The 14507-nt window shown below is 37.7% G+C and overlaps 1 protein-coding gene across 1 annotated transcript; it reads left to right on the top strand.

Annotated features, from left to right (window-relative positions):
- Positions 1-524: 524 nt before the first annotated feature.
- Positions 525-13395, top strand: OVCH2 (ovochymase 2; the record flags this gene model as incomplete). Its single annotated transcript, XM_010710998.3, is given in 20 exon segments — positions 525-780; positions 967-1062; positions 1619-1770; positions 2413-2608; positions 3033-3056; positions 4106-4196; positions 4301-4428; positions 4587-4754; positions 5579-5706; positions 6111-6204; positions 7029-7160; positions 7539-7619; positions 8286-8472; positions 9796-9865; positions 10411-10606; positions 10998-11149; positions 11516-11684; positions 11943-12004; positions 12583-12686; positions 13304-13395. Coding segments are annotated over 20 exon segments (2520 nt in total), but the record flags the coding sequence as incomplete, so codon positions are not given.
- Positions 13396-14507: the final 1112 nt, after the last annotated feature.

The following is a 14507-nucleotide window of genomic DNA, read 5'->3' as shown; positions in this document are numbered from 1 at the left end:
GAACAGGTTGCCCAAGGAGGTTGTGGATGTCCCATCTCTGGAGGCATTTGAGGCTGGGCTGGATGTGGCTCTGGGCAGCCTGGTCTGGTGGTTGCGACCCTGCACATAGCAGGGGGGTTGAAACTAGATGATCGTTGTGATCCTTTTCAACCCAAGCCATTCTATGATTCTATGATGATTCTATGTTTTGAGTTGGTACTAGGAACCCTAAGCAGGATTCACAACATTTTTGAAACATGAACTGTGAATGCTAGAGAAGCGGTCTTTGATTTTTTTCTGTACTTCCCTATATCTACATTATACTTCTTCCACTGTTAAAACAATGTGATCAATCAACTTTAAACACAAGAATAGGATCTCGTTCTTTAACAGACCACTTAAATACGGATAAGAGTGCAGCAAAACTTATTTTTTCACTGTTCTTGTATCTCCCAGTTTCTAATGTAGGGTTGATTCAACTTGTGTTGACTGTACATATTATACTCTAAAATCTAAAGATGAAAGGTATTAGATACCATTAGTAAAACTCTCCTGTTTACAAACAACTACATTTTTCCTTTCATTTTGAAGATTCTGTAGTTGAATTTTTATTTTGCAATACTTACAGGAACCTACTCAAGTATTTGAATGTCATTGCAGGAGAGCATGACTTAAGAATCAGGGAGAATGGAGAGCAGACACTCCCTGTTAAATATATCATTAAACATCCAAACTTTGACCCACGAAGGCCGATGAACTATGACATAGCCCTTCTTAAGCTGGATGGAACCTTCAGCTTCAGTAAGACCATATTTATCTATGGCTAAAATAAAGAAGCAGCAGCACAGATAAATTATCAAATGTTAGATTAAGTTTTAAATGCCATCAAATAATTCCCTTTTAAAATACAGGATTTTTTGTTACTTTTTTTTTTTTTTAATGATGATGCTCTTTCAAATAATTATCAAGAAATTTCATATATGGCAGGTTCATCAGTTTTGCCAGCATGTCTTCCTGATCCAGGTGAAAAATGTGAAGCAGGATATATCTGCACTACTTGTGGCTGGGGCCGTTTAAGAGAGAGTAAGTTACTGGAATTGTTCTTTGACATTCTGATTTCACAGTGTTTTTGTCACTCATTCATTCCTGTATTCTTCCTTTTCTTAAAATAGCAAATCCGTATCTGCATAGAAAGCAGATACAGATACTGTCTTCAGATCAGTGAATGTTTTCTTGTCAGATTTTCTTACTCAATTTTAGATATATTTTTTTAAAATTCTATCTGTGTTTATTTCTGAAGCTAAGAGCTTGACTGCATAAGCTGTACACAGACCAGAAGTAACTGTCAACTGAGAATAAGATTGTAATCTCAAAATCGAATCTCTGCTAGCTTCTGTCTATCTGTGAACTATTTCAAAATGGATCACAAAAATATATGGACCTGTATATTATGTTGGAGACATTTCAAAATTTATTCGAGTAAAACTACTTATATATGCAAAACTGTATGTTTATCAAAACGTTCATAGCCATAGGAAGATATGGAGCAAGTTTTCAGCGTGTTATTCTTTGTGTATTAGTAGTGACATTAAAAGTTCACCACTCAGTATTTCATTTTGAACAATTTTTTTTGTTCCAGATGGAGTGCTCCCTCAGGTTTTATATGAAGTCAATCTACCAATTCTAAATAGTATGGAATGTTCAAGAGCATTGTCAACTTTAAAGAAGCCCATCCAATGTGACACTGGACTGTGTGCTGGATTTCCAGATGGAGGAAAAGATGCCTGTCAGGTCAGTTGAACAAAGGGCCTTGTGTACTTGAACTGTTTCTCAGAAACTCAAGTTTCCAAGTGCCTAAGAGAATAAATGTAATTTTGTATTCTATTTTCATGTGTGAATCCTTTAAAAGCACCTATATGGGAGAATACACTTAATTCCATGAAACTATTTTAATTATTGTGTGAATTGCATGACAGGTTCCTGACAGCAACTTCACAGTGTATCCCAATGCTGTGATGTTTAGGGCTTTTAAACTTCAAAGTACTTGATAAACATTGAGTAACAAATGTTCCTAGCGTAGTATGCAGGAAGTTAGAAAATACTGCCTTGGAAAACAAGGAAAAAAAAAAAACATGATTCCTTGTCTTGGGAAAATTTTAAAATGGCAAAACAGTCTCCTTGCTTCTTTTATTATGAATAAATGACAAATAAATTCATCTCTCCTGTCATCACAATCCTGACTAAACACAATAAAAAGGAAAGTCTTTTTTTCAATGTTTTTTTTTTTCAGTTCCTTTTTTTCTTCCAAATGACTACTCCCTGTATTGCAGGTTTATTACTACATTACGAAAGACGACTTAATAAACTCTTCAAGGCTAGCTCAGTGGTACACATGCACTTTTTGTGACCTGTGAGTTTTGGGGGTTCTTACAGGGAGATTCTGGCGATCCTCTCTTGTGCCAACGTAAGCATGGTGCCTGGATTCTCGCTGGTGTGATTTCCTGGGGGATGGGATGTGCTCGTGGCTGGAGAGGTAATGAGAAGAAGAAACATTACAAAAGAGGGTCTCCTGGAATATTCACAGACCTCACTGCAGTGCTTTACTGGATTCAAGAAAACATGAGTGCTGGTATTAAGTCTCTACAAAAATTTCTCACTCACCACTGTCACTTTTCTGTCTCATAATCATATTTCATTTAATTTTATCTTTTTTAAGATATAGTACTCATATTTCTCCCACTAGAAACTGGCTTCAACTGTGATGATTAGAAAAAAAAAAAAATGCTGCTCAGACTGAGAGGCCTATCAATGTATTATAATTCTAGATGTATCTTCTCTAGAGTAGGTTATTTAGAAGTCAGCTTTGCCTGAACTTGCAATTTTGATTTCACCCATAGTTTACTGTAAGCACAATGTCCTCAAGAATTCAAACTTTCATCAGTGCTAGCTGTATAAACCTATCTCACACTGTTAAAAATAAAGCCTACACTGTGAATGAGAAACTGTAATAACACATGCTTTTTTCATTCCCTTTCCTATTCCTCCTTCATTAGATCTGAAAATGAAAAGTTCTACACGTGAGTAGTATTTTTTCAACATTTTGTATCTGCATTAGAGTCTAACCAGCTTTCTCAAATAATCTCATATGTGATCTGTGAAGAAAAAAAACATTTATAGTATGACTTATTAACACACTTTAAAATGCATACTTTAAATACATAGTTGGTTTTTTTTCTAGCTTAGTAAGGAATTTTCTGATATGTGCAGGTGACTTCAAAAAGGAATTTCCCTTAAGACAGATAAATATAAGGCATTAATTTATTGAAATGCAAATAAAATTAATGGAAAAAAATGTAGAACATAACCTCAAGCAATGCATTAAATCTAGTTAATGATGTTGGTTCTGTATATGAAAGTATAGATTCTAAACAGAAAATATGAAGTAAATTGATAGTAGTTTCTCCTCATCTATGATGAATTTATATACTTATCTGGTGTCTATTTCTGTGAATGGAGTATAAAAACAAACAAAAAAAATTATATTCAGGAATAGGATGAAAACAATTTATTTAACAGTTGAGGTTATATTTTGATTCTGTGTGTGTACTTTGTTTTTGTCTTGCTGGCTTAACTTGGCAAGGAGAAGGAAAGGCAAAGAGGAGGCATTTTTACGGGTATCTGTAGTTTCTAGCAGTAGTTAGCCAGAGAAAACCACTTCTGCTTCCTCCAATCCCCTATTGTACTGTTGCAAGTGTTCTGCTGCAAAATAGCTAATAATTTTATTACAAATGGACAGCAATAAATGCATAATCCTGAGGCATGCATTTTTCCTCTCCAAAAAATCCTGATACCAAAATCATCATTTCACAAATACTTTTGTTAAGGTGATAAGCAAGCACCACTGTTTTTACACTGGCAGAGCTTGGCTTTTGCCTTTAAATTATGTGATTTAAAAGTGACTTGCTGTAATTTCAAATAGAAGAGAGGGAAGACCTAACATAATTCTGCCATCAGAAACAAGGTACAGATGAACAGTCTTATGTCTCACAATATTATCTAGATGTTTGGTGTAACAGAGGATTGTGTATGTGTCAAACCTGATTCTTGTTCTAACTCTACAATGCAGCATTTTGTAGTGTTCAGGATGGCAAACTCCCAGACAGTGAAGGAGAATTAAATTTTCCGGGAAGTTCTAAACAGTTCTATCAAAACCATCAGTGAGTAGACAGAACACAGACTTCCCCAGAAGATCTTTCTGGTACCTGTGTTGTTTTTGTTTTTTCTTGCAGTTTTGTGAATGGGAGCAAATTTGTCATTACAGATTGTGTGTATGGACTCTGTTTGTATCAGAAGGAAATTATATATTGCTTCATTTTTCCCACTTCGATATAGAGCTGGAAACATTTTGTGACTATGATTCTTTATCAGTCTACTCAAAAGAACAGACTTGTTGCTGAGTTGCTGTCTTTTTGTTCTATAAAATAATGTCAGTGTACCCTTTCATTCTAGCAGCAATTGAACACAGAACGTGTCAGTTGACATGTTTACAAACAAGTGCTAAAAATTGTATAGCAGAGTTTTCTCAAACGACTGAAGACTTTTAACAGTGATTATTCTCTGAAATTTTGTTTCAGGGAAATTCTGTGGAGGAGATCTTCCATTACCTATTTTGATTGGGTCCGATAATATAAGGCTGAAATTTGTTTCTGACAACAAGGATCATGGAACTGGTTTTTCTATGACTTACAAAACTCTTACACCAGGTGTTCTTCCTGGTAAGTCTAACTCAGAGAAAGCTTCTGTGATTTTTCCTAAGTGGATCACGTTATGAACAAGATAAGTGTGCTTTGGCTGATACGTGGCATTGTGGAAAAACTGAGATGCCAGGAAGAGATAGGGACAGATGCTGTTCAGAAAAAAACCTCCTGTTACTTTCCCTCTTCCCTAAATCCTCTAGAAGGATTTAATTTCCTTCTCCAATTGCGGAAAGTTTTAGAAATTAATAAAATCAGTCACACAAGCCAAATTTCCAGTGAAAGCTACTTCCAGTTTTGCTCTGCAGAGCGGTTTATCATCACTAGGAGGCAGGTACAAGGTACATCACCTGAGTCTGGACAATACTTACAAAAACAGACACCTGTTGTTTCTGTTTCTGCAGCTTTTTCAACCAGTTTCATTCCTCTATGATCTGTAAGGGCAGGAAAGAATCCCCTCTGGGGGGACTTGCCACTGCTTAGCAAGAAAGTCATACCTGCTGATTCTATATCTCCACTTTCATTTCCAAATAAAATTAGCAAAAGTTCTTCTGACATGCCTGTGTCCTGCGCTTCTATCACTCCCACACAGGTAACTAACTCTGCAGTACACTGCCTGTATCACAGGGGGCGTGCTGTAGTCACGATTGAATGTCTCTTCTGCCTGGGAACAGATGAAACAATTTTGTTGTGTTTTTCTTGCAGAAGGATTTGGCTTGTTGCTGTTTTCCTATTTCTGTGTGAAAGCACCACAAGAAGTTTTCTGGGTTTCTTTTTTTCCTTTTGTGTGTGTGAACAGTTTAATAGATGCCTCAATTTTTGTTTTTTTTATGCTGGATTTCTAGATTCTGGCTGTGAGTCCTTAGCTGTCCTTTTTGAAGGAGTGTTGCAAAGTACGCACTATCCAGAGCATTACAGCAATCTGGCAGACTGTCGATGGATTATTTGTGCGCCAGAGGACCATGTAATAAAGGTAAAGTATGTGCCTTTCTTGTGTTAGTGGAATGAAAGTGGGCATCATTTAGTTGACAAGAAAGTGTGCAGCTAAAGATGAGCAAGATCTAGCAACATAAGCTTGAGTAATGCTGTTGGACACACTTGAGAGAAATCCCTTTCTGTCCCAAAAGGCAGATAGGTTTGGATTTCTCCTTTGGGTTATAGTAAAATAGGATTTCCTGGTTTAAATTTTTTAAATTACCATGATGCATTCTTCTATCGAATTTAATGTGATGTGAGGGGTCTGAACACCAAAGAGATCAGACTTTAAGAGAATCCTTGAGAATATTAAAGACCTTCTTTAGAGCTTTGAATTTCAGTTTGTGAATTCAACAAGATTCACTTTCTTCTTCTTTTTTTTTCTTTTTTTTTAAAAAAAAGCTTACATACCAGTCTTTTGAAGTAGAAGAGAGTGAAGATTGCTCTTATGATGCTGTTACTGTGTATGAAGATGTGGAAAAAGAGGAGGAAACTGGTTTGGCTTTTAATTTTGGCATACTTTGGGGACCTATTACTTCTGTGACTTTCAGTAGCCTTCTTTTACAGTGTAAACTGAAATTTACCTCCAGAGTCTCAGGTGTTGCTGCAGGTACTAGTTTCAGTACCTTGAAAGTACTTGCTTGTATTGGTTTTTCTGTTCCTCTTAGGGAAACAAAAAGTCATCTAGCAACAGTTGTGTGCATTTATATTCTATATGGAATGCAATCTGAATTCATGTCTATTAAAAAAAAAAAAGAATAATGGAGGAGGGAGAGGCATAAGGCTGTTATTTTTATAGTAATGATGCCAGGCAGAACAGAAAGCACCCAGGAATTCTCCCTTTCAGCATCCAATTCTTCACTCAAGATGAATGTTCATGCAATTCTTAATGCTTAGCTGGAGATTCCTTTGGTTTACATCAAAAGAAGGAAAGACTTGTACTAGTCAAGTCTGATACTGGTATTAAGGTTAGCACTGGCAGATGTTAATGTTTCAACGCTGACAAGGAAACCCAAGTTTCCACTGTAATCTACATGGAGTGGCAACCTATGACTATGAGTGCTGCCATAATATCTTGTGAAATAATGCCAACAGTCTCCTTGTTCTTATGAGGTAATTACTGATCAAACTGACAGAAATAGTAGAACAGTTGTTCAGCCTCCATTGGTTTATCTGATCCTCTCTTGTGCATAGTTTTGGGTTTGTTTTACCCTCTTGTGTAACAACTGGAATGCACATTCTGTGTATGCACTGTTGAAAAATGTAGTTTTTCATATTTACATTTTAATCTTCTGTGAACTTTTGCTTTCTCATTTTTAGCTAGATCATGTGGGTTTGTCCTACCAGTGCCTGTTCTAAGCTCTTCTTCCATGATGCTGGTTGTCTTTCATTCTGATGAAATGGAGAACTTTGAAGGATTCAGAGCTACAATCACTTTTGTGCATGTTACAGGTAACTTGGGAGGCTGCCTCGCTAGAACAGCATAAAGGGCTCTCCAGTGTATAGTGATATTCAGAATGATTTTGCTCTAGGAGATTCTCACCTAATGCATTGTTTCAGTGAAAAAATCTTTATTGTGAACTTCTGAAGGATTGAACAAAGGACCCGCTGAGTGGGTCCCCCAAACCTCAGGGTTTTGTTTTGTGTAAAGTATTCCAGTACATTTTAAATGGTTCTTTACTACCATGTGAAGATGTAATAACATAGATTCCTCAGATACAAATCTATTCCTTCCACAGAAATGATTATAAAGGAAGTAAAAATTATTTTGTAGTTAAAAAATACTATTCAGGACAGCCTGCTAACACATTTGCTCTTTTCATGTGCTAGATTTAGATACTTTGGATTCTGCTAGTGTAGAAGTATTTGAAAATACGAATATGACTGAGGAAGAAATGCAGGTTACAACAGGTTAGTAAACCTGAATTCTTATTTCTTCATGGGAATGTGAAGTACCTCTTGAACTGCAACTTAAATGCTGTTTTCTCCAAATGTTTCAGAACTGCAGTCTGCATTGTCTCAAGATGTTTCATTTTCATGCCAAGGAAATTAAAAAGATGAGTAGTAACATTTCTGTGTTTTTAGCTTTCAAATGACAGAACCTGTTTTTCTTGTTTCCTTCAGCATCTTGAATTATTTAGAACAATACAGTGACATTATTTCAGCCTGCAAGTCAAAATACAAACTGCTTTATGAGAGATGATTGCAAAGACTGCAGGGTAGTTGGAATTAATAACTGGAGTTTAAAGCTTTTTTTTTTTTCTTGCCTCTAGTAGTTTATGAAGAATGGAATGTGTTTGTATTCATTGTAGATCTGAGTCTAAAACTTTTGAAGTGCCATAGGTTGCTTTCACCTCATTGATGCTCACCTTTGGCAAAAGCACATCCTTGTGCTTTTTTCCTTAAGCTATCTCTAAACATGTGGATAATTTCTAAGGAGAGAATTTGAAAGACGTAGAAAAAACATTGGGGGGAAAGCCTGGAAGTTGTGGGGTGGCTCTTAAATGAGCTGTTCTTTGCCTCTCCAATCTTAACCTCTAAAAAGCTTCTTGAGACATTAATCCTTTCTTTTTTTAGATGATGTTTGTGGAATGCTTTCAAATCAGCCGAGGTTCATCTTCAGTAGGATAATTGGAGGTGAAGAGGCTGTACCACACTCATGGCCTTGGCAGGTCAGCATACAAATTTCAGATCAACATATCTGTGGAGGAGCACTTCTTGCCAAAGAATGGGTTGTCACAGCTGCTCACTGCTTTAATTCTAAGTAAGTATACTTGGATGAATCCTCTGGGAATCTCTGCAGGGTGATATTTCTGCCCAGGGAGATTCGCACAGTATTCTTTTGCTCCACATGCATAAACTACGGTTAGAGTGGCTACCTAAGAAATAACCTACTTCTGTAGGCTTGGTTTTCATTCAGATCAGTTTGCAGAATATATGTCAGGATGCTTGTCATCCATCAGTTACTCTTGGATAACTTCTCTCTGGATCCTTTACAGAGCATTATTTCCTCTAGATTTTAAGAGGACACAGAGGAAGCTTTTGAGCCCAGAGTTGATGCTATTTCCTTATTAGGAAGCTATTGATCTGTTAGTTCAGATCACATGGATGTTTTTCTGTTTTTATGGACAGAAGCCAAGAAGTTACTATGTGTGACTCTCAGATCTTGCAAATTGATTATTCTTCTTGTAGACTGAACTGACTGTTTTCCAGTTTCAAATGAATCATAAATATAGTCATTTAAACTTCATATACTTTGGCTCTTAAGTCATTAAACTTTTTTTTTTTTTTTAAATCCTCCCAGGATTGATGATAACTCAGTATTCTGATTCAATTTTTAAATAAGTTGCAATTACTGAAAATGAGGGTAAAATTTCAAAAGCCCCAAATGCCAAATATGCTTAGATATCTGTATTTTCTGTTGGAACTTGAAATGAAAATGCTGTTTTGGAATTTGGACTTTGGCTTTTAGGTTTCTAAATATTAATTTGCAAAATATTGTCAAGAGCATTATTGTAGTGTGTTGAAAGTATGACTTTTATAGCCATACTATGGAGGATTTCTCTGTTGCATGTTGCAATCACATCAGAATTTGTGTATGTGGCTTAATGTGATTTCATCAGAGAGTTATGACAGGCTTTCAATGTGTGAGAGAGTTTGGTTATGAAAACAGAGGATGAAATGTTTCTGTTGCATTTGTTCATATCATTTATTTGATTATATGAGTTATTGTGCTTTATCCATTTTTCTCTTTATGATAGAGACCAAGCACCATCCCTGGAATGGTGCAGGTCATGATGTGGAGGCCTTGAATTCTGCAACAGGTAGCCTAAGTCTTTATAAACCTGATCTTTCTCTTAGTTCACTGTTTGAGGGATGCCATGGCCTCATCACAAGAATGTTTCATGCTCTCTTGAAGTCAGTGAGAAGATTTCCATAGATTTTCATGGGAATGTTAGCCCAGGAATATATAGGGCTTTCAAACTTATTTTGGATGGGAGAGATTGTAAGAGTCTTGCATTTTAGGAATGTTGCTATAACAGTCTGAGAATGTATTTACCCCTCCCCACCTTCTTTTTTTTTTGAGGGAACTATACAGAAACTTATGGATGGTGGTCACAGGAATTCATGATCTTACAGAGCAAGAATACAGACAGGTAATTTAGGTTCAGCTTAATAAGAAAATAAAAATCAATCTTGCAAAATTATTTTTAATGTAAATGCACTTCTCAGATTGCTTATAATGCAGCAATCTTCCAGCCTGAATGCTCTTCTTAATCTGCACTTGCACAACAGTTTTTATGTGACTGCCAGATAACTTGTATCAACACAGACCTGTGTGTTCATAAGTAACGAAATCTAAACCTTGGCATCCCAAAGGGTGCTTGAGTGAAGAATATATCGTCTCTAATACGAAGATAGAAATAATAAGGGTACAGTTTTCCTGTTTACTCAGACTGGACTAATGTTTTTCCAAGACCCTCTTCCTACGCTTGCTGAATGGAGTTTCCTGCACATTCCCTGATTCATGTCTGAGAACCGTAATTTTGACTTGTTAATGTAAGGAAGTTGGTAACTTTAACAGTTGCTGTTAGATGTTTCTTTCTCCTCAAGCATCTTGCATATATCCTGAAAATTTATAAAACCAAAGGCTTAAATTCCCAAGTCATTGAGCAAATGTCAATGTCCTTACCTTTCCTAGAAAAGATCATTAAAGCAATATATTATACATCCAAGCTTTAACAAGACCACTATGGACTCTGACATTGCTTTACTGCAACTGGCTGAGCCCTTAGAATTCAACCACTATGTGCATCCTGTGTGTCTCCCTGCGAAGGAAGAAGTGGTTCAGCCCTCCAGTGTATGTATTGTCACAGGCTGGGGAGCACAGGAAGAAGGTATGTAGTCTTTGCCATTTTCAGGGTTGAGCAGACTGTGGCTGTATTTTATAGTTTGTTCCATGTTGCAACATGATTTCTATCTATACTTTTGATTCTTGGATTCCTGAATTTCACTTACATGAGTTCAGATGGTCTTGCATGGAAATGAGTATAAATAAAGCAATCAGTTTAGATTTAGACCATTTGAAAAGGAGAAGAGTCAAGCTGTTTTCTGGAAGCCTTAAATAAGCAGACTGTATAAAATCTAGAGATGTGTAGGGGAGAGCAGTCCTGCTGTACTAGAAGAAAAAAGCAAAGGGAATAGGAGGTATTTATCATTCTTTGTGATAAAGGGGCATTGTATCATTAATTAATGCCTCTGCCAGTTTCTAAAATGTCTTTTTTCAAGATAGGGAAAAGAACAAAAAATTGCGTCAGCTGGAAGTTCCCATCTTGATGCTTGAAGCATGTCAGACCTATTACATAAATCTTCCAAGTAGAGTGACTCAGAGGATGATCTGTGCTGGGTTCCCTCTGGAAGAAGGCAAGGGTTCATGCACAGTAAGTGGCTTTCTTATACTTGGGGGTGCGGCCAGATGGATTCTGAAAAAGAGGAGTATTGAAACCTCACTATGAGCTGTTCTCTTGCAAACAGGCTGTAGATCAGGCATATCCAACCTGCAGCCATCACTCAGCAAGAAATAACCAGCACTGTTCTATTAACTCTGCCTCAGCTGAAAGCAGGACAGAAGAGTGCAGTGCAGTGCCAAATCATGTTATGGCATGGCATGTTGGCATGTTATGATATATGGCATGTTTTATGCATGGCTAAACGTGAGCAGCTTAGACCTATTTTTGCCAAAGTTATCTTTTAAAAACATAAAGAGCGCTTTTAGATGGTAACCACATTCCTTTGTCCTTGTGCAGGGTGATTCTGGTGGCCCATTAGTTTGTCCTTCAAAAGATGGCTCAGGATTTTACACCCTTAATGGAATCACTAGCTGGGGCTTGGGCTGTGGAAGAAAGAGCTACCCAAGAGTATACACAAATGTTGGTGTTTTTGTGGACTGGATCAAGCAGAGCATTAACAGTAGCGGTATGTATGGAAACAAACAAAAACAATTAAATGAATCTTTTGGCTATTGCTAAATACTTGGAGGCTATCATTATTATTTATTTGAGGATACCATTTTTGTACTCAGTGTGCCTAGCACTCCCTGAAATTTAAGCTGTTTAAAGTATGTCTGGTGAGTGCTCAGAAGTAGGTGAATCAAAATAAATCAGTAGTCACTTCTGAAAACTTTATTGGTGTACTGTTATTCATGTCTTTTGTGTTTCTCCTTCTGATGAATAGTGCTTTTCTATGAAAATCACTCTGTGAGATTTGGTTTCCCTTGCATCAACCATGGTCCCACTGTAAGTGTTTTAAATCATTACGTACAATATGTTATTTTAGGTCTGTTAATCTTAGCAGTGGAAGTATTGACAGAAGTCTGAAGGAAGCCTCGATGAACATTTATAGTGTGGTGTTGCTATGTTCTGTTCCAAATTTCTGTATTGAAGAAAAGTTGGTGTTTTGATTAAAAAGTAACATCAGCTTTTCTGGATAAGAAAACTTCCTATTTTAACAAACTGCTTGTTGCTCAAACAGAGGTGTTCAAAAAGATAGGTCCAGGCCAGCAGCCTCTGGCAGCATGCAGTAACTGGCAAATGTCCTAATTAATCTATCCGTATAATCAAAGAGGAACTGTGTAATTCACATGCTTCAAAGTGAGCACATCTGCTTGTAAATAGCAATTTGTTTAATGCCCAATTGGCTGCTTGCACTAGAAATGGTGATGACAGGCTCCAATTAGATTTGCAGGCTGTGCTGTGCACAGCTGTAGTGTTTAGAAACTAGATCAGTATTATAGCATAATAGATGATGTGAGTATAATCCTTTGACTCAGTGGCCTGGGAAAGGAAGTAAGATATCTTGTCTCTTCTGATATCAGTGGCAAAACATTTTGTGTCCAAATGTAAAGCCTTCAGTACAGGAGAGATGTGGACCTCATGGAGCATGTCCAGGGGAGGGCCACAAGAATGAAAATACTACATGGTGAGAGGACAAATTCTGATTGGTTTTCAAAGATGCATAAGTCATAGCTGTGTTATTGACAGAGTATGCTTGTTCCATCTCTGAGCTCTTGGAAGGGACTCCTGAAAAGGAATGGAGGGGAAATATCCTTTGTGTTTTTTTATTGCGGAAGTTTGTTATTGTTTGGTTCTGGGGGGAGTTGCTGTTTTCTGATGGCATCAAGTGTAACTGTGCTGGAAGTAGGGGTGCCTCATCTCTTGGGTGTGGTTCTGTTTTACTTAATGGGAACAGGAGAACTTAAAGTACCTGTGAAGTTGTTTTTCTGTTTGCTTATTAAACAAATACAATAACCAGTTTAAAAAAAATGCAGAAAACCAACCCCAAACCAAGAAAAAGCAGTGACGGGGGAACTGCAGGTGGTATCAGCTGCACTCCTATTGAATGCAATGGACACATATGGATACGTGCAGAGCTAACATCACTTAAAATGCCTTATGTGTGTTAGGAGCCCTATCTTCCTGTATTTGATTTGATTGTTACAGTACTTATTTTTTACTTGGCTGCATGATGTCAACCTTTTGCATTTCCGCTAGTGGTTTCTCAAGTAATCTCATTTTACTGTTGTTATATCTTTCTAGGCTATTGAAAACTCCAAGGATCTTTTACCTATAAAAGAAGCATGAACTGTTTTGTGATGCAAATAAAATGTGATACAAGAAATTAAAAACAATGCTTTCAATTGAGTTAATGCAATGGAATTGTATTTTGGTTTGGACTCTTAATGTTTAAATATTGCACACTTTATTCTGACCGCAGAACCGCACTCAGAGGCTAACAGAATATGAATGTAAGGTAGTTTTATTAGATTTAAGGTGCAACACTGGTGCCTAGGGCTGACTCTGCCCCAAGTGCACAACTAGTGGTGCATAAGTAGACATATTTATACCATACAATATGCACACTCATAATACCGCAAACTAAAAAAATGCTCACTTACTCTAGACAGTGGGTTGTTCTGTGTTAACTAATTCCACGAATGTTTTCTTGTTTTTCACTTCTTCTTGGACCTGTGCAGTGTACTGTTTGCTCCTTTTGAGTTTTGTTTCTTTTGTGGTGATTGGCCCGGTTTCTTATCTGATGATGCTAGACCTGGAATCCCAGGCATTTTCTACTTCGCAATGTGCCACCAATTAGCGAAAGCCTTGCCCCGTTTCTAGCAAGCCCCTCCCAAGTCCCGCCTATATTTAGCAAGCCACTCTTAATCTCCGCCTTTTCTAAGTAAGCCACTCCTCAATATCCGCCTCTGAAGTGAGGGCTGCTCCCTTCAGCTATTTCCATCAAATCCAAGTTGGGGTGGGGGACGTCCTCTCCCACCTCCCTGTACACCCCTCCAATCAATTCCTTAACAGTTGCAGGAGAGCTCCCTGAGCCCTGCAATCCAAATGCAGGCTGCTGCTGTAAAATGTCAGCAGGGCTCCCGGAGTGCTTAAAACCTGGACGTACGCCCTTTGTATTGTTCTGTGTAAGTATAATTGTCTTCTTTGTAACATGGCATGGAAAGGAATTTGCAGACGTCGGGGAGGATGTTTCCGTATGAAAACAAAAAGCTGCTATCTTCAGTTGAGAACCTCCCACTGTTAGCATGCACTGTGCTACCTGGCCTAGAAGAGCTGACTTCCCTTGCTTTACAGGACAGACAGCGGCACACGGGCACTGGGCCGGAAGCCCCGCGCTGTCTACTATGTTCTGCTGGGCACGGGGGAGGAGCAGGGCGGTGAGAGCTCGTCGCGTAAAGGCGCCCCGTCGCACCCCAGCGGGAAGCGCCATATAGCACGAGGCAGC

This window comes from Meleagris gallopavo, chromosome 5 (assembly GCF_000146605.3).
Source record: "Meleagris gallopavo isolate NT-WF06-2002-E0010 breed Aviagen turkey brand Nicholas breeding stock chromosome 5, Turkey_5.1, whole genome shotgun sequence".
Classification (NCBI taxonomy): domain Eukaryota; kingdom Metazoa; phylum Chordata; class Aves; order Galliformes; family Phasianidae; genus Meleagris; species Meleagris gallopavo.
Note: the sequence above shows the minus strand (reverse complement) of the source record. Positions and strands in the feature narration are given on the sequence as shown.